The 20,915-nt window shown below is 35.2% G+C and overlaps 1 protein-coding gene and 1 long non-coding RNA gene across 5 annotated transcripts; one reads left to right on the forward strand and one right to left on the reverse strand.

Annotated features, from left to right (window-relative positions):
- Nucleotides 1-1,552: 1,552 nt before the first annotated feature.
- On the forward strand, nucleotides 1,553-12,847 carry LOC105320355 (nuclear apoptosis-inducing factor 1). Of its 4 annotated transcripts, none has more exons than XR_010714012.1 (5): nucleotides 1,553-1,702; nucleotides 2,070-2,715; nucleotides 3,128-3,274; nucleotides 3,843-3,917; nucleotides 4,684-6,408. XR_010714012.1 is itself a non-coding variant. In XM_066084726.1 (5 exons), exons 1-3 carry the CDS (start codon nucleotides 1,827-1,829, stop codon nucleotides 3,217-3,219), a joined length of 363 nt encoding a protein of 120 aa, XP_065940798.1. In that variant the 5' UTR covers nucleotides 1,728-1,826; the 3' UTR covers nucleotides 3,220-3,274; nucleotides 3,843-3,917; nucleotides 4,684-6,408. The 4 variants fall into 4 exon arrangements, 2 of the variants coding, with proteins under 2 accessions (XP_065940799.1, XP_065940798.1); XR_010714013.1 differs by having other exon boundaries at nucleotides 1,614-1,702; nucleotides 2,645-2,715; XM_066084726.1 differs by lacking the exon at nucleotides 1,553-1,702 and adding an exon at nucleotides 1,728-2,026 and having other exon boundaries at nucleotides 2,645-2,715.
- LOC105336279 (uncharacterized) lies at nucleotides 6,958-8,133 on the reverse strand. Its single transcript, XR_010714014.1, has 4 exons — nucleotides 8,025-8,133; nucleotides 7,743-7,854; nucleotides 7,492-7,615; nucleotides 6,958-7,219 (listed from the first exon to the last, which is right to left on the reverse strand). It is a non-coding gene; the product is annotated as an uncharacterized lncRNA (long non-coding RNA).
- Nucleotides 12,848-20,915: the final 8,068 nt, after the last annotated feature.

The following is a 20,915-nucleotide window of genomic DNA, read 5'->3' on the forward strand; positions in this document are numbered from 1 at the left end:
CCATTTATATATGTGTTAAAACCTAAATGCATGATTATGATGTCAGGGGTTCAGGCTCTAGGGTGGGGCCAATATGGCCAAATAGTAAAAATGTATTAAATCTTAGAAAATCTTCTATAATGTTTAAAATTCTTCTTCTCTATTTTCACACATCTGTATAAAAAAAACTGACTAATAATTATGTTTACCAGGAAGTCCTCTACTGAAATTTTAATTACCATCTCCCCTCAAGGATGGGGTTTTACTCTAGGGCAGGGCCAAAATGGATGTTAATGCATATAATGTTAAAAAAATTATCTTCTTTACTCTCACAAAGCTGAAAGGAAAACTGAATTCATGATTTTGTAGACCAGATCTTTTATTTTTTCACCAAAATTATAGGTTTCACAGTTCTTTTTGAAATGTGGTCGTCATTACAAATGTTACGGATTTTTCAGTGAATATAGCATCATGATTTTCCTTTCTATCTGTTCCTAAGTAACATGTAAAGCTTAATTTCTTCGTAAATACACCCTAGCTGTTAGGTTATTTACATCAAGGTAATGCATTGTATTTATATAAACTTGTATTGAATATTTGTTCCGTATGTATATCATGAACCAGAATTTCCTCAATGAGAGATCATCCGTACTATAAACGGAGTATTTACCGCAACAAGACTTACCTAAATGTTCAAGGCATAATTCTTTTACTTATCCAAGCAATTAATCATAAGCATAGTCCCATATTTACTCGTAAACACTACTTTGGTTGCAAAGATAATCTCAGTGTGATTCTCCTCATACATGGCGCCAATCCGTACGGTACCGTATGTTTTGCGCGTGAGGTGATTCGCACCTACCGACCAAAGTGTATATATACGAGCGCCCCGAGCAGACGACAGCAGTGCAGTGCAGTACAGCATTTACGTAACTCACTGTCGTTCAAATGGAGCCTTTAGCGCCCAGCAGAATTGTAAATATGTACTCACGACGTTTTGTGTCTTGCATTTAGGTTGGGTAAGTCTGATGCTGAATTTCGTACCCAGTATATTTGGGTCCCCCACAAATTCCCCATACTGTTTCATCGGGTAAATTGCCCATTTCCCATCGTATCTATTACCCATTATCCATCGTGTGATTTTGTTGTTTATTTACACCCATCTTGTGTTTTGACTGTTTAATGCAATTATCAATAAATTTATAGAAAACTATAAATTCTTTTATTTATTGGGTAAATTTCAGAAATAAGAGACCCACACAATTTATGTTACAACATTGTTTCAGTAACTATTAAAGCTACCAGACCCAATAACGTTACAACTGGTGTCAGAAGTGGGATATCCATTGTCTTATCTCTGTTTACCCATAAACGTATTAATAAGTAAACAACATATTTTTACTTGGGTGTATTTTTATTGACCAAATATTTTTATGTGTACCCATCCCATCCATCTACGCCCCACCATTTGGAGGCTGACAGGGTGGCTACACCCGCTCTCGATCCTTATTCCTCATATCAGGCTTCGGGGCCACCAACATGTAAAAATCTCAGCTCAAATCTCAGCCTCAAATCTTAAATTTCTAACTCTGGTGAGATTCTGCTAAAACGGCGTGCCACCAAACTTCCTCAGAGTCGCCTCACGAGAGTTTAGTTTTACGGAAAAATCTCAGCTTATTTTCGTTACCGCAAGCGGCCTCTCAGGAAAAATGGCGTCGATCGGGTAAGTCAACTCTACTTTCATTTTCTTGTTTATCGCTATATTTATGTAAATTACATGTGAAAATTATAACTGACGTCACATGTGATAGTCGTCTGCATGTAAATATTATTCATTACGTTCAGAAATGGCGAGCGAGTGTTCTGAAAGTGTCTCAGACGCCAGTTTAAAAATTAAAAAACCTAACTGGACCGAGTTAGAAAAGAAAATTTTGGTGGAAGAAGTGCATTTGAGGGAGGGTTCATTGTTTGGGAAATTTAAGGGTGCTGGGGGTGGGAAGATAGCGAAGGACGTTGCCTGGAGAGAGGTTGCACAGGCAGTGAACGGGTATGTTTATCTTCACCAGTTGAAATTGTTGTTTTTATTTTAGGGAATTCCCAAAGTGTCACATGGTTTTGACCGATAAATATAGAATAAACATGGATACTGATACTTCCATGCGGGTTCACAGAGTTGGATGGTTTTCCCCCAGATGCAAAACCAGTCTTCAACAAAAAAAAATGCGATAATTTTTGTTTTTATAGTCCTCTTGAGTGATATATTAATTGCTTAATGGCTTAATTTGAACTTGGTATAATACGTACGGTGCACTGCTCTATAAATCAAATGTGATTAGAAGAAGCAGGCCCCTTAATCATCTTAAATGTATAAGTGCAAGCCAAACAGTTTTTGTGATACATGTATATCTTGTTTTGATTTTGTACATTGCTCATTAGTTATTTGAATATCATTATGAAGAAAAAATTTTAAAGTACAGTACACAATGAAAAAAATGTTATATACTGTGAAAATTACTTCTTATTTAGGGGCATATAAATTATGGAAAACTTATCATTGTCAAGACAGTTAATTGGTTATGTTTTATAAATTGTATAATGATGTGCAACGTACACAGATTATTTATCCAAATTGAGTTTCACTGCATGACAGTAAATACTATTTTAGGAGCAGTGGTTCGGGAATACTGAGGACAAGTGGGGAGGCTGCCAAGCAGTACAGTAACTTGAAGCAGAGGGGTAGGTACATGTGGTATAACTGATTCATTTATACCGTGGACTCATTAGAATTTGTTATGGCTTAATTTCCGTGGTTTCTGTGGGAATGAGCACTTCCCCATGAATTTACAGCATAGGTAGAAATTAAATTCATTCCTTATAATAATATTCGAACTGAAATCAGAAAATAAGGCATATTGTTTGTTAAAATGACGATTCGTGTAAAATTTAAATTGTAATGTCAGGCAGATTATAACGTTTGGCATGCATGTTGTATCATGACGTTACTAAGCAAGTTATGTTATATGATATATATTATGAAATGTTTAGCCAATCAAATTAGGTGATATATTTGGTTTGCATAATGATGATTATTGTTGAATAATCTTCTTATCTTTAAATTTCACTAACAAGGAATGATGATCAATTGTAGCCAAAGGAAAGTTATCAGAATCAAAACGCCCAAAGACAGGAGGAGGTCCCAAGCCACCAAGCCCCACACCAGTTGAGCTTTCCATTTTGTAACAACTGGAAGGAAGGCCTTCCCTTGAAGGAATATGTGGAGGAATAGATACAGCGGGTAACTATATTGTGTTGTATATTGAAATATTTACTTTTGCAAATATGTTTCCCTATATGAACCTATAACTAAAATTAAAACATTTAATTCTGTATCAACTTTTTCATGATGTCAAAAAGTCATAGCACAGGCTTGAATAATTATTGTTAACATAACATCTCAGTATTCTAACAGTTCTAAACTATTTGCTTTTTTCAAATAATAAATATGCAGCAATGTTAAAAAGTTCAATGGGATATGAACTTGGTTGGTAAGTGATCAAATCTTCTGAGAAGCCCTTCTGAGAGTTTATGTTAACATGTATAGCCTGAAGGGCAGAGATTAAAAACAACAGTGTGGTGTTTCTATCACAATGTAAACCAGAGAAGATTTCATGGCACTGACCCACTTCTTTGTATATGATATAAAAAAAAAATGAACCAATTGTTGAATTTATGAGAAAGTTAAGTACAGGATATACTGGTATATCAAACCCCAACACTTATTTGTATGTGAAATTTCATGTCCAAAATGTTGCAAAAAAAATAGGAACAAGCATATTAAGAAACTCTGGCAATTTTTATTTAAGATCCAGTGGAAACTCAGCCTTCCACCTCTTCTTCAGCATCTTCAGATGTGCCTGCAAAGAAGAAGGACGTACAAGGTAAATAAATTCTTAAATCATATTTCGATAGAAACAATTATAGAAAGTACACAGGGCAATGAACTTAGTTGGTACATGATCAAATTCTCCGAGAAGCCCTTCTGGCTTCACATGTTTTGATCATGTGTAAACCAAGTCCATATCCATGTGATCATTCCAACATTACCCATATGATAAACCTTTGCTTTATCAAACGGGTGATGCTTTATCAAATACCTCCGGTCAGAACTTTTTTTGACACAGCCCTTCGCTTCAACACTTCAGTTACCTATTTTCGAAGATTTGCTAGTACTTTCAACGTAACTATATCTACCACAAAAATTGATATAGAATGGATTTTGTCCAAAATTTAAATTACAAGTTTGAACTTCAAGGAAAACACTTAACTGCGTAGCATATGCGTCAGAACCTAGGGGCTATTGGAAGAGGAGGGTTAGCCCCTCCCCCCACCACTTTTTGGGCAAAGTTGTACATAACCGTAACCAAAAGACCCTGTTTTCTTGTTTGTCAAGATTTTTTTTTGTAAGTTAAGCCCCCTTCAAACTTTCAAATTGCTTTGTGTAGTTTATAAAACTGCAATTTACATTAACTATCAAGAAGTTCATCCTGACGAAGCGATGAAAACAGATCGTTCTGGTTGTGTTGTGGTGGGGGTATCACTAGTGAGCATTAGCTCACAGATATCTTGCTATGGTTATTATTGCTCAGATGAGAAATGTGGCCCATGGGCTTTTTGTTTTATTTTGTTGTTGTTTTTATAATACAGATTCTGGTAAGAAAAAGAGGAAGCTTACCATCCTGGAGCTAGAGGAAAGGAACCTATCATTAGAGAATGATAAACTTCAGGAAGAAATAGAGAAGCTAAAAGACGAGAGACAGCTCATTGTGGCCAAGAAATCATATTATGACCTAAAATTCTAAATTTTATGTAATAATAATCCTGAGGTAGTAGCTCAAATATTGAAGACCAATGAATGTTGAAAGTTTTTACATAGAAATTTACGATAGGCAAGAGCTGATATATCAGCACATTTCTGGTGCCATATAATGACATTTTTACTCCTAATTAATCATATATCCACTTCATTTTTGAAGAGTTTTTCCTATTGAACCGAAAATATAACTTTGAGCTTTTCTGATAAAAAAATTGTCTATTGTGATTGTTGCCATCATTGTAATCTTTTCACAATTTCATCTTCAGAACTAAAGAAGAATTTTAACTAAACTATGAACAAAGCATTTTAATATGAAGGTAATTGCAGTTTCTTAAAATAGAAACTAGTACATGTCCTCTTTCAGAGGGAGTTAATAAAGAATTATTAGTTTTTCAGCTCATTGAGACAAAGTGTCCGGGGGGGGGGGGGGGGTTTGAGCTTATGCCCTTTAACTTTACTAAACTTGCATGGATGGTGCGCGTTATGATACTGATGCACCCGACAGGCTTGAGTGCTAAATCTGAGCTATAGGTTTCGGATGCTGGAGGAGGTTAAGTTTTTTGGAATTGGTCAAATGTTTTATAGATAATAGCTTTTTTAGCTCACCTGAGCTGAAAGCTCAAGTGAGCTTTTCTGATCACATTTTGTCTGTCGTCCGTCTGTTCGTAAACTTTTCACATTTTCAACATCTTCTCAAGAACTACTGGGCCAATTTCAACCAAACTTGGCACAAATCATCCTTAGGCAAAGGGAATTCAAAGTTGTGAAAATCTTTAAAAATCTTCTTCTCAGAAACTAATCAGCCAGATCATTCTTTATAATTGTTAAGACTTTGGCTCCAGGACAATTCTTCGGCCTCACAAGGAGGTTTCAGAGTTTGATGTAGTTTTATATCCCATATATAAACAATTGTTAAGGATCTTTTTGATAACTGCAATACTCAACATATGATATGACTATAAAATCATCCTGTTAGAAAAGCGACTAATGATTATAAACATAAGAATATCCAGGTGGGGGTTGATTTTATTTATACAGGATCTATATTATTGTACATTGTCCAGATAGTTTGTATAATGACTCCATTAAGCTGATTTTATCATACCTATTGTTCCTCAGGTGAGCGATGTGGCCCATGGGCCCCTTGTATAGTGTTTATAACTATAATATAAACAAATCGCAGAGGTAGTTTCATATGTAGAGCCTGATCTCTAATGTTAAATATAATAATATAATATGCATAACGTGGTGTCATAAAGGTGATGAATTTTTTTATAGGATAGGAAGACAAAATGTTATAATATCTTCTAATGACATATGAAACAATGAAAGGGGCTTAATGTTTAACATAGAAATTTGTGAAGAAATATTTGATCATCTTTGTAAACAAGACCTAAACATGTGATTGTACGTTGAGTATTTTGTATTTGATCCCATAAAGCATACTTAAAGTAGTAGCTATTTATATTGCACAGGTGAGCAATGTGGCCCATGGGCCTCTTATTAATATTTACTATTTAAAATATATTATGCCACTCTAAGCTTTGGATGATAAGCTTCCTCTTTAAAAATATGTCATTTTTGTTCTTAATGATGTGTGCATTTTAAGTCACTGTCCACTGAAGAATGGTATATAATATGATTGTGATACATTGCACTTTTAGCAATACGAGTATACCAGTAAGAATTATATGAAAGTTGTAATGAAAGAAAAATTGTTTCAACTTTTATATATATTTGACAATGATATTATTTTAACAAGTTGAGATGATGCGTTGTATTGCTTGTTTAATGTTTAAGTAGTTTACATGTACATGTATTTGATTGAATGGCGGATATATGTAACTACATGTATATACTTAAGTTGCCTTATCTGATTGTTTTCAACTCTATGAAATGTTATCATCAATGATTATTTTAGCACCAATTGTTGTATTTATTTGTAGTCAGTGAAATATCCTGACATTCATTATTATTATAATTATTCATTAATCAATTCACCATGTTAGTAATATGTATAAGGTACCATTACATAAAGTAGTAAATTGTAAACTGTAATTTTATAATTAAAATTCTAAGATGTTGACTTTGCATAGAACGTACTCATAAGAAGTATGTATCTCTCACGTGGTCCCTCACGGTGCGTCCTACAGCGTCTTCTGGAACCCTAACGTGGACGTCCACGGCCACATCAACTGCATTCGTCAAGTCTGTGTCTCTCAGAATGTCCCTCCGTTGAATACCTATATTGTGGAGAATAGCACATGCTGTCACTATTCTGCACGCTCTTTCTGGCTTGGTCCGAAGGCCACAGTGGAGGGCATGAAATCTCTTTTTCAAAATTCCAAAGTTTGCTCAATCGTGACTCTGAAATGTTATTGAAGAACTTACATGCAGCAATAAATAAGATTTTTAAAGTGAAATGTAATATTGCTTTACTATCATATTCCACTATACATGATTGCACATTTAATACTACTTGTATGTGCCTAATAGAGGTAGCAATAATTTAATGACATACTCAAGCATTGTGGCTGATTTTTAGAAAATAACAGGTGTGAAATTGATTTTTGAAAGTTTTCAATTTATTTACAAAGTTTGTTTCGTTTTGAGGCAGAAAACATTATGCAATAGGTAACCTTGTTCTACAATGTGCTGCATTATAGCGTCTGTTTCCAGGAGCATCTTCCGCTATATACGGGGTCAAGAGATATGGTTTCAGGCCGTGTCCAGAATCTCCTAGTAGAAAGCCCGATAGATGCCCTGTTTATCAATATATTTAAAATAATTACTCATTGAAATTTCAGCTTGTACTTCGTGAAATATCGCATACACAGTGTATCAAGAATTAAAAAATACAGGACATCTTTGTTACAGAATTTCCACATGCCTTCTTCCATAAGTGTGCATAAGTTGGATTCCCTGAAAATCCGAGCATCGTGCACACTTCCTGGCCACTTTGCAACGACATCCAACACTCTAAACTGAGGATCACATGTCATCTGAAAATGTTAATTTATATATATATATTTTAGAAGGGTATATCTAAAACATGGGGGGGGGGGGGGGGGGGGAAGATGTTCAAGTTGACTTGCTGTTTAAATAGTTTTAAAAAAATACATGGAACAACAGATGTATTATCTTTCAAAATTTTAATTGTTTAATTATTTACCTGTACATTGAGCGCATAAAAGCCTTTACGCCATAAATAATCTGCTTCATTTTCTGACGGGGATACAATTTTTATCATTGTTCCATCTACACAACCAATAACACCCGGGAATCCTGTGATAAAATGCATGAACATAAACATGAATGCACGTGTTATTTTATAATGGGGGAGGGGTGGGAGGGGCTCCTCAATTTTGTACTTTCTATAGATCTTTCTATCTGCCCTTGTGATACCGATAATTTTAATTAAGAAACATTTGAGTTCATTTATTAAAAATTAAAAACACGAATATTTAAGAAACAAATGTAATGAAACACGGTAAATTTTGACAAGTCGTTTGATCCACCACTATTGTTCTTATCACACCTCACAGCCTTATTAGCATAATCGGAACCTTTCTGGTTTTTATATTCTCGAAAGAATGAAAAAACCCGAGAAAGTCAAAACTTCGTATATCTCGGGATTTTAACGAGACCAGTCTCATACTCGTGAAAATCAAGAGAGGAGTCTAAATGGAAAAAGTAAGTAAAAGTTTTTGTTTCTTATATTGGCAAGCTTTTAAATTATTTAAATTTGCAGAACAATTGTTTATTAATGTGAAGTCGAAGTTTGGGGTGATTAGCCTTATCTCTTTAAATTTTGCTCAGCATGAAACAGTCTGAACAGCAATCCTCGATTTTGTCAATAATCTAAAACGTGCTAAGGAGTAGTCATTCGTCGGTAAGAACATACTTACTTACATTGTTAAACTACTCAAAAACTCTTTTAAAAGCCTACAATGCATTAAGTCTAGTACAAGTGTTACAAAAATGTCGATAATTAATGGTCGTTGTGAAATGTGACTTGAAAGACATGTTTTAGTATGAAATGTGTATGCAGGTGTATTATAGTCAGTTTTTACACATATTGTTACGTAGCATACGTTAAAAAAATATTGTATGTTTTTCCTAGAATATTGAGTTTGTGTCAATCATGCTTTCAGTCATTTCCATACAGAATTTCCTCGACACGTACAATGTACACTGTACATGTGGTTTTGATATCTGTATCTCATTCAAACTGTTAACTTTATGTCTTATTTATCTATTAACGATGAGAGTGTTTATGAATCAAGGGTCTGCATTTGTTATGTATATAAAACATTATACGATTGAGAGTATGAGATAGAGATAGACTCAGAGAGAGAGAGAGAGAGAGAGAGAGAGAGAGAGAGAGAGAGAGAAAAGCCATAACAAATTTTATTGTTATATGTCATTTTCCACTAAATGAGTTGTTATAGCTGTTATCATGGTAATGTTTTGACCATGTCTCAGATACTGCATGTGCCCATAAAAAAGTGTAATCTAGGACACACCCTTTTGTTTGATAATGACAGCATTTAGCTTTGTAATGATAGCTAGTGTATCTTTTTTTCTTCTAATCTACAGGTTTACCTGCGGCTTCCAGATGATCTGAAGATCAGGAATATAGAAAATATTGTCAATTTGATATTGCTAATGACCCAGTCAAGTCTGCTGAAGCCCAGAAGGTACTTCTTTGACATGTAATAAACTTACAACTTGTTTTCCATACGTAGATATATTTGGTTTAAGCTGATTGAAAGCCAAGCAAGGTCATCTAAATAGCTACAATGTCTTGTGTAAAAGGGAAAGGTTTATATGGGCTCTTGCTGCAAATCTGCTTGATTATTAGCTGCAGATCTGTAGCTCTCTGGTTGAAAAAATTCGGATAGACTATCCGAATTTTTTCAACCAGAGAGCTACAGATCTGCAGCTACTTGATTATCTGTATTTTAAGGGGTGGGAACCTCTGAAAGGAATACCAGGAGTTTGAAAATATTATAAACTTTAAGAGATGTGTTTTACACTCTCTGAGAAAATGGGATTTGCAGAAATCCCATGAAATTTCTTATGCTGGAAATATGTTTTTCAGATTAGTTTTTGTTATTGACGCAATCATATTTTGGTGTACATAGAATGTTGATACATGTAGTTGAAACTCATACAGACAATCTTTCTGTCCACTGGATATCTAAATATCTTTGAAGTTACACCATTGAAGTTACACATTCATTACATTTATCATGTGTGTGCACAATTGATTGAGCCAGGTTTCCTGATGTTTCCTGATGTTGTCAAATAACTTATATATTATTATTATATGATAATAAGTGATACATTGTACTGCTTTAAAAAGTATATATCACTTGTGACTTACTGGTATATTAGTACATATTTCATTTGTAAAATCATTTGACAAAGAACTATATATGATAAGAGTTAAATTTGGCCCCCATAATTCACCATTTTTAAAAGTGTTTCGGGTACAATAAAATGTTATGTTATAATATAGAAGAGTTGATGTGAAATATATTTTTCACATATTTGTTTGATTTATTTGCACTCACTTGCAGTATATGACGTCAGAAGTGACACTTTTTCTATAATTCAATCAAAATTAGTCGAAAATTGACATTTTTCTTATCTTTTTACGAATGGGAAATATAGAGCGCATGCTTGAACCAGGACAAATTTTTTGTCACTTACTAGTATTAGACTTGGCTAGACACATCTCTGATTAAAATATTTTGTTGGTTCAAGCATGCGCTCTATGTTTCCTGAAAGAAAAACTGCTTGAAAACAAGCTTTTTTATGCTAAAATGCAAAAATGGCGGGAAAAGGTTGTCTTTACAATGTCGTATTTCTAAATTGTGGGCACTTGAATCAAAATGAACATTAAGTTTAAACATCACATATATATCTGTACAAAGAAAACAAAGAATTGCAGTAAAATAAGGATATTCCTTCTAGGGGGCCATTTTAGGCCCATACCATATATAGTCCTTTAAAGTGTTTTGTAGTACTGAAATGTTTTTATGGCTTTAAAAATTACTGAAAGTACATGCACATGATGCAACTATCTTTTGACGCTGTTTATATAACAAAAAGAAACTGTCAGCTGGGTTTAAAATTAGTGGCAAAATGATGTAATACATGTATGTACAATATTCGAAAAGATTAAATTGTTAGTAATTGCACATTCCATAAATAACTTCATTGAATATATACATGTAAGTATTTGATGAGTGCACAATGTTTGCAAAAATTACATGTAATTCTCTTAACACTTTATTTTTATTCTATTTTAGTTTCCAGACCATGACATTAATGAATATTCCTTGAATGGAATGCATGAGGATTAGAATGGAACCTTATTCTGCCTTTTTACCAACTCACACCATCTTTTCAAGATTTATGGAGCCAACCAACCACAGAAGAATTTGTTCTATACACATCATTCATAACATTCTAATTTATGTTGCGTAACTTTAAATGTTACTGGATGAATTGTGTTCACATAATGAATACCAGCAAACTTTTTATCGAGTGCACTTAATTCGTATTTTTCCTACCCATCCATCTAACATATGTTTTTATATTACATATTCATATACATGTTACATAACATTTTTGGAAACAGCTATTTTTTTTAAAATTGGAATTTAGCCTTACTATTTTAGACAAGTTTTTTTTTAAAGGGACTTGGACACGATTTTAGATCAAAATTTTGTTTTCAATTTCTTTATGCATAAAATTATTTTCTTGCACAGTTTGAATAATTGACCATAATTTGAATGTTAGAAGTCAAGTTATAAGATAGATACAGGGGTAAGAATTTATTGTAATGCAAACAAAGCTCGAGTCTTATGTTTGTTTACAAATGATATAAAGTATGAAATTACCAAACTGATTCGATGTGTTCATAAATGATATTATTAATAGAAAAAAGCAACATTTGAATGAAACTTACACCAATAAAACACATATGTAAATAATAACAAGACTCGCGCTTTGTTTACAAAACAAAGAATATTTAATTCTTTATCTTTCTTTTAACTCAGTATTTGACTTTCAAAATTAGTATTATGATTTTTTTAGAATGATATATGCAATTTCATTAATTTATTTTTCATTTTAAGAAAATTCATTTTAAAAAAGATCTCTTACAACCTGTGTATTTTTTTTTTCAGTTTACATAACACAGTGTATTAATTGAATGTAGTTGTGTAGATTTATACATGTACCTACAAGCAATATACATTTAATATTCACCAGGTACATGTACCAGCCTATATTTGATAAATAAATGTACTTCTTTCATGCCTTTTTCATGCCTTTTACTCATTGTTATATGTATTTTTTATAATTAAAATACTTTGAAAACTTTTCTCAATTTATTTATTTTAGTAAGATTAAGAAACGGACTATAGTTAATGCACGTTTTCAAGAGTTGTCTCTCTTGGGGACAATAATGAATGCTCCCCAGGGTTCATGACCCTGAATATTGAGTAGGCTGTGAGGTGTGTTATACTACATGCGCAGATCCATAACTTCTCATTGGGGTCATAGGGATAAACTTGTTTACCATGGGGGTCAGAGGCTTATTTATGGTGTACTTCATGTTGTGAATTTAAGGTGGTATGGGGCACCTTTCGATAATGTAAATAAAACTCTAGATCCGCGTATGCATTGATAAAACCTTTATTTGCTTCAGCCATGCATATTTTGTAATGCTGTTGTATGTAGAGTTTTTTATTGAATATTTTTTTTGTATGAGCAGTGTTATACAAATGTGTACTGTAAGCAAAGAAGTACCGTTATATACCGGTAAAACATTTGCAAATTATGTAGGTCTATGTGTGATCGGGCTCAGGATTCATTATTTATTGGGTGAAGGTCAACAAAATGCAGACGCTATATTTACCTGCAAGTTTATGGAAGTTGTTTTTGATGCCAGAAATCTCATCTCTGCCAGGCAGACGACATGATGACAGAGAAGGTCGGTCAACTGACGTACTGCTCTCCCTGCAGAACTCTTGGATACTAACAGCGTGTCCCCAATGGTAATATAAAACGACCCCGTAGCGAAATAGCGTAGCGCTACTAAAACTTGATACAGAGGGGTAAAAGGGTTGTTACGATGGCTGTGGTATGTTAACCGGTCTTGCATTAAACTAACAAGGAACATAATAGTTTCTGGGACAAATCGATACCTTTCGAATACCTCAGCTTCACTGAGGGTCTCTAGGGGATTGGAACGATCATTGAAACGTCTCGGAACTCTATTGCGACGGCGACGTTGACGTTGCAGACGTCGTCTGACGGCCATTTTTGATGAGTGAATTCACGTGAGATTTTATTTGAGGTTACTGTATACCAATCTCAAGATTTTCTGAGAAATCTCAAATTTTTTTCTCATTTGAGTCAGAAAAAACATTGGTGGCACGCACGTTTAAGAAAAATCTCAAATTTGAGAAAAAACTCAAAGTCAAGTCTGAGTTTGAGAAAAAAAAATTTTTGGGTGGCACAGTTTGGTGAAAAAAACTCTTAATTTTTTGAGAAATCTCAGATTTGAGAAAATCTCAGCGTTGGTGGCCCCGAAGGCTGACATTGCCCAACCTGTTAATCAAAATCAATTTGCTGTTATTATGTCTCTTATGCAAAATGTAAATGAAAAATTTATTGGGTATGACAAATGAGTACCAAAAATTGAGACAGCATGTTAATAACTTGGAAAAAGAAGTCAAAAGTCCTATTTATGATAGGGGAGACAATCATCACTTTCCAAATTCTATACCTAGACCTATTTACCCATCCCAAGCACCTGGGCAGAATCAAGTTCATACAGACCCATTGCATTAGTTAGAGCCAATTACGGTTGCAACCCGCAAAATATCCATTTCTCATTATATGAGATGGACAGAAATGAAAATCGAGTTCCCAATCATTATGCTCAAAGGCCCAATCATGTCACCATAAAACCTCAATCGTTTGACGGGTCAGAGGATTTTGATGAATACCTTACCCAGTTTGAAATGTGTGACTTACATGGGTGGGACTATAGAACTAAATCTCTGTACCTTGCCAGCAGTCTAACGGGTGGTGCCCGGGCTCTCCTAAGTGAACTCAATGGAGACCAACGGCGGGATTTCAATTCCTTGGTTGAAATATTAAACAGACGTTATTGCTCTATCGAGAGATCTGAAATGTACCGTGCCCAGCTTAAAACCAAAACAAGAGGTTCCAATAAGACCTTACCCGAACTGGCCCAATCCATTAAAAAATTAACCCGCAAAGCATACACAGGATGAATGACCATCTTTAAGTCCTCCTTAAAGATAGCTTAAAGGTGTTTAAAGGTAGCTTAAAGACGATCTTTAAGCCACCTTTAAGCTACCTTTAAGCTATAAGTATTGCTTAAAGGTGGCTTAAAGAAAGCGTAAAGATGGCTTAAAGGCAGCTTAAAGACTATCTTTAAGCCACCTTTAAGCCACCTTTAAGGACAACTTATAGGTCCTTAATGTCCAAACTTCTTTAAGCCACCTTTAAGCCACCTTTAAGCTACCTTTAAGCCACCTTTAAGCCATTAAAAAAAATTTAATTCAATATTGTGCTTAATTTCCAACAAAATGTATTAACTTTATGAAAGAAAAGGTATTAAAACGGTTTTTGTTCTAGAAAGAAAAATGAAAAAAAAAACACAAAAAAAACCGGCCACGGCGAGAATTGAACCCGGGACCCTTAATTTACTAGCCTCACCACACATCCTCTGCGCCACGGCAACTTACATATATAAGAGCGTTTTTATATCCTATATATCAGTGGATATTGAATCACTGTATTGAATGTGTTTACTTGAAAAGATTTTGACAAACCATTCAGTTTGTAACAATCAATTATATCTAATTTATAAATTACATGCATGCATGTATTTAGAATGAAACTTGGTCTTCAGTGAACAAAAATATATTATACCTAAATGGAAACCGTTAGGTTCACTATAGTAGGCTTTCTTAGTTAATAAATTTAAACCGAGTAGATATACGTTCATCTAATTTATAGCTATAAAAATGTAAGAAAGAAAATGAAATCATTTCTTTTATTAAATGCATCGATACTATTAGGGTATTTGTTCAATTTCCCGCAATTTCCCGGTTTTCATGATCGCGGCGCCGTTCCAATATGTTTAAATATTTACATGTAATTGTATGTACATGTACATGATTTTTAAACTATCAATTCTATAACAAACAAAATTACCAATTACCGGTGACGTATTTACTGCATGTGGCAATTGCAAATGACTTGTACATACAATTGTATGATGTGCCAGGCCGGGTATATTTGACATATTTACCCTTATACAGATATTTAAATAATCAACCCCTATTTATGATCACCGGTACATTAATTAATTAGCCTCAAGATTTTACTATAACATACATGTATCGTTAATTTGTAGACGTAACATCTTTGAAACCCAGAGCTAGGAAATAATACTTTGAAAATGAATTACAAATGTAAATTAACTTTTATTCACTAGACTTATCGTATACTCGTACATACTAAGATTCAACGCCTTTAGAAACCCTGACGTGCACCTGGGCACACGACACACCTGTTGTGTATATCTTGTATATTCTGTGTTAGTTCCAGGGGTTTTCTTAAGTTGGACAAACAATAGACTTTAATTAGATATACACAAACATGCACCTGGGCACACGACACAACTGCTGTGTATATCTTGTATATTCTGTGTTAGTTCCAGGGGTTTTCTTAAGTTGGACAAACAATAGACTCTAATTAGATATACACAAACGAACAAAACTATGTCTATACAAACAAAGCAGTAATATTCTGCCCGATATAACAAAGGCAGTTGAGAGTCTTTTCATCTTTAACATGTATCTAGCAGATCTAGAGTTAGAAATAATGAAAATTGAAAAAAAAAATACAAACCTTAAACCGATTAACAAATTAAATCATGCATTTTTGGTTCATTATCTTTATTTTGTTTAATAACCGGATGAACTGAGAGAGAGAGAGAGAGAGAGAGAGAGATTTTTTTCACCGATTAATTTATAATAGGAAACAAACATACTTTAATTAGTTTTATGCACATATTAAGATACAGAGACTGCGCTCATACCTACAATAATTTTGAAACCCCCAAAAAATTATAAAGAATTTTTTAACGGCAATCTGTGTCCATCAGAGCGGTGCTGATGATAGCGATCTGTGTTTAATGGAGCGACGATTAAAACCGCCTGGAACCCCCCCCCCCCCCATTCCTTGGAAATTATATTATCACTCGGATGACCCCCTCCCATCTCTATAAAAGAGCTTTTGCATTTAATATATGTTTTTATTGTTCAGCTTGATCAATATTGACTTAAAGGCCACTTACAGACAGTGTAAAGGCAGTGTAAAGAGAGCGTAAATGCCACTTAAAGATGCTTAAAGGTGGCTTAAAGGTAGCTTAAAGAAGTTTGGACATTAAGGACCTATAAGCACTTGCTTAAAGGTGACTTAAAGGCGGCTTAAAGGTTGTATAGCCTTTAAGCTCCTTTAAGTCACCTTTAAGCCACCTTTAAGGACTTGCTTAAAGATGGTTTTTCGCCCTGTGATACCCAACAGCTGACCAAACTTGTATAAGCATTCTGGCACTGGATCAATTCATTGATGCTTTACCTGACCCAGAAATGCGATTAAGCTTAAGGGAAGCTAAACACCCAGGGATATAAATAAAGCAGAGATATTGGCCATTCGTTTGGAAACTTACAGACTGGCCGATACCAAAAGACTTAAAACTGCTCATGAAGTTACTGGCAATGAAATGGGCCCTATTTCTTCTTTAAAACAAGATAATCATAACTTGCGTAAAGATTTACAGTCCATTACCCAAGAAACCAGAGCTCTCACAAGAAATGGCAAAAAGTCAACTAAAAAGTTTGCACAAAATTCCCATGCATCTTACTCAAACCAGGGTTCTTACCAAAACCCATATAGGCCCAACTACCCAAATCAAAAACCCACAAATTATGGACCTAAACCCCAGAGTTCACCAAACCAAAGAAATCCTAGCAATGTGAGCAATTACCCTAACAACTCCAGACCTTTCCAACCTCGAAGACAGGGAAACTACCCAATGTCGAATTCAGGGGTCGGAAGTCGGCAGTTTCAGGGGGCAGGCCCAAACACCCGCCATTAAATATGGCTCAACCACTCCCACTAAAACCTAAACTCAAAAATAAAAACAAAGTAAAATTTGAAAAAGAGATTCTTTGTCCTACACCTACCCCCAAAGAAATTTTAGTGGGAGATATTAAAGGGGGAAATGATGGAATGTATGTTATTGGAAAAATTGGGAGTAAAAGAATACCTATGCTAGTTGACACGGGTGCTAGCGTGACCATAGGCAGTACCCAATTCTATGAAAATTTAAAATTGGAAAAGCCCCAACTTACCCAAGTTTCCATAAAACTTACATCTGCAAGTGGTGATGCAATCCCAGTTTCTGAAGAATGCCCCATTCAAATACCGTATCTCTTGAAAATATTCAAGTTACCCATACAGTACTTGTGGCTGATTTACAAACCCCATGTATATTGGGATCAGATTTTATGACTCAGAATTCTTGTGACCTTTTTGTGAAACTAAAGGTACAGGGTCTAGACATTCCCTGCTTTAGTAAATCTTGTGTTGAAGTTGTGTCGTGTAGCAAGATTAGCCTTGCTGAGGATATCGAAATTCCTCCCCATTGTGAATTTATTGCCCCTGCAAAGGTGGATAACACCTTATTTAAGGATGAGGTTGGAGTAATAGAACCCATCCAGAGTATTGTTGAGAAGTATGAATTATTGATTCCCCAGACCCTTATAACTGTGGACAGTGAGGTCGCAGTTCGGTACATGAATCTGAAAGGTGAAATTATCAAGCTTTACAAAAATACCCTAATTGCCACAGTCAACTGTGTTGACAAAGTGTTAGAAAGGGAAGTTTCTGACGTTTTCCACACCCTTAATACTTTGAACCCGGAGTTTAAACCCCAATTCCCCGACCACTTACAGTGTATTGTTGCGAAACTCCCAAATGAAGTTACCCTTGAACAAAAGCAAAAATTGCAAAATCTCATTATTGAATATCAAAATAGCTTTTCCACTACCTCAACTGACATGGGTCCTACTAATCTCGTTGCATACAAATTTAATACTGGGAATGCCCCCCCCCCCCCCCCATTAAACAAAACCCAAGAAGATTACCCTTAGCTAAAATGGGTGAAATCGAAAATGAAATAGAAGATATGTTAGATAAGTGAGTAATAGAAACTTCCAATAGCCCCTGGAGTTCCCCGATTGTCCTAGTTAAGAAAAAGGATGGGTCCATAAGATTTTGCATTGATTATAGAAAGTTAAATGATGTGACAATTAAAGATAGTTACCCTATTCCCAGGATGAATTCTACCCTAGACGCCCTAGCAGGAGCAAAATGGTTTTCAAACATAGACCTAAAAAGCGGTTATTGGCAAGTTAGGATGGACCCAGATGACAAACCCAAAACAGCGATTTCCATACCTGGTGGTGGTCATTGGCAATTATTAAACATGCCCTTTGGTCTTTGCAATGCAGGTGCTACTTTCGAAAGGCTGATGGAGAAAGTCCTCTTTAACTTGTCCTGGAAAATACGTATGGTCTATTTAGATGATATAATCATTCTTTTTCCATACATTTGATGAACACATCATAAATCTGAAACAAGTTTTCGATAGACTTAAAGGGGCAAACCTCAAAATGAACCCAAAAAGTGTTACCTACTTCAGAAACAAGTTTCATTCTTAGGACATATTGTTGATGAAAATGGAGTCGCAACAGACCCATCCAAAATTGAATCAGTTCAAAATTGGCCAACCCCATCCTCCGTTAAAAATATCAGAAGTTTTCTTGGTTTATGTTCTTATTATCGCAAATTTATTCACAAATTTGCTGGTATTGCAAAACCCCTACATAAACTCACAGAATCTAAATAAGAGTTCCGTTGGGATGAGAACTGCCAAGAAGCTTTCGATAAACTCAAAAAGTTCTTTTATATCGTTCCAGAATATTTAAAATTCCGCGGGTAGACCGTCTTGACCAGGCGATTTATTATTTTTCATAAGTTTTAGAACTTCTTTACATTCATCCAGTTCGGGGAGCTCAAACGAGCCCTTACCAGTACCCCAATCCTCTCCTACCCAAACAATGAAGGATTATTCATCATCGATACTGACGCTTCAAATAATGGCTTAGGCGCAGTACTTTCCCAAGAACAAAATGGAATTGAAAAGTCTTTCCCAAGAACAAAATGGAATTGAAAAGGCATCTGCTATTACAGTAAAACTTTCAGTGCTACAGAAAGACGGTATTGTGTAACACGCAGAGAAATTGGCTATTGTAAAATCCATTAAAAATTTTCACCATTATTTATATGGTAGACCCTTCAAAGTTAGGACAGACCATGGTTCACTTACCTGGCTCGTAAACTTTACAAACCCAGAAGGCGAAATTCCTCGTTGGTTTGAATTATTGTCACAGTACGAATTTAAAGTGGAGCATAGAGCCGGCAGATCTCACAGCAATGCTGATGCCCTCTCCAGGAGACCCTGTCCCCTTGACTGCAAACACTGTAATAAAGCAGAAGAGAAATATGAGCCCAACTTAATTTTTTCCTCTTGCTCCTCTATAACTACGAGAGCTCAAAGTACCGCCCAAAATAATTTGCCCGATATTGATCCCCGTGCCCAAAAACTTGACATCAAAGAATCCCAAAACCAAGACCCAATCATTAAAACCGTCATAGAATGGGTGAAGTCCAAGGACAGACCTAAATGGGAAGAAATATCCCATCTTAGTGAAGCCAATTAATACTACTGGGTCAGATATGATTCCCTCAAATTTGTAAATGGGATCTTATATCATATTTGGGAAGGTGTCCAGCCCAAATACCAAATTGTCCTTCCCCAATCCCTAAAACGTCTCATATTTCAACAATTGCACAACAGTGTCACTGGCGGTCATTAAGGTGTTCGGAAAACCCTATCAAAAATCAAAGACAGATACTTCTGGTATCACATGTCTCAAGACGCAAAAACCTTTTCTAGTAAATGCGATCTATGCCAATCAAGAAAATCCCCCCATAAATTACCCAAAGCACCATTACTAAAATATATTGTGGGAGAACCTTTGGAAAGGTTGGCCATATATATTATGGGTCCCCCCTCCTTACTAAAAAGAAGAATTCATATCTTCTTGTAGTGGGTGACTATTTTACAAAATGGGTTGATGCTTTCCCTATCAAAAATCAAAAGGCCCACACTATTGCCAAAATACTTATTGAAAGAGTTATGTCTATATTTGGTGTACCTATGGAATTACGTTCTGACCAAGGTAGATCCTTCGAGTCTGAGTTATTCCAAGACATTTGCACAAAAGCAAAAGTACGGATCTGAATTTGCAAATGAATTAGCAAGCAAATTACAAATTATTCATAACAACGCCCGTAATCAACTTCAATCATCTACCAAACACATGATCAGAGAATATAGCAAAAAAAATTCATCGACACTTATAGAGTGGGTGGTGCAGTTTCGTTTTACTCTTCATTCCAACTAATCAAAAAGTCAACTGGTACGTTCACAAGTGACGAGGCGATCGAATTCCAGATCTTCCAGAAGAACAGGTCCAAGTTCTGCAATCCAGTTAAACGACCAGTCTATACTCAATTAGGCAATACCAACCTGGCTAGATCTAAAAGGACAACCCAATGCTTGGAGCCTCTTCAAAAGAGGAAGCAATGCTACGGACTCCCCCCATCTGCTGGACCCTCACGTGCCATCATTCCTCTCATGAGCTTGAAAATACCAGTTCCAAAGTCTTCAGGCGACTCTCTGATTCCAAAGGATCCAGCTACAGCCCCTAGTAGTCCCGACACTTCAACTTCTGCAGCTTTACCTGTGCAGCCAGCTACTTCAAAAGCCTCAGAAATCCCTTTGCCTGACCTCAATAAAGACTTAACT

Source organism: Magallana gigas, chromosome 5, assembly GCF_963853765.1.
Source record: "Magallana gigas chromosome 5, xbMagGiga1.1, whole genome shotgun sequence".
In the NCBI taxonomy this organism is placed as follows: domain Eukaryota; kingdom Metazoa; phylum Mollusca; class Bivalvia; order Ostreida; family Ostreidae; genus Magallana; species Magallana gigas.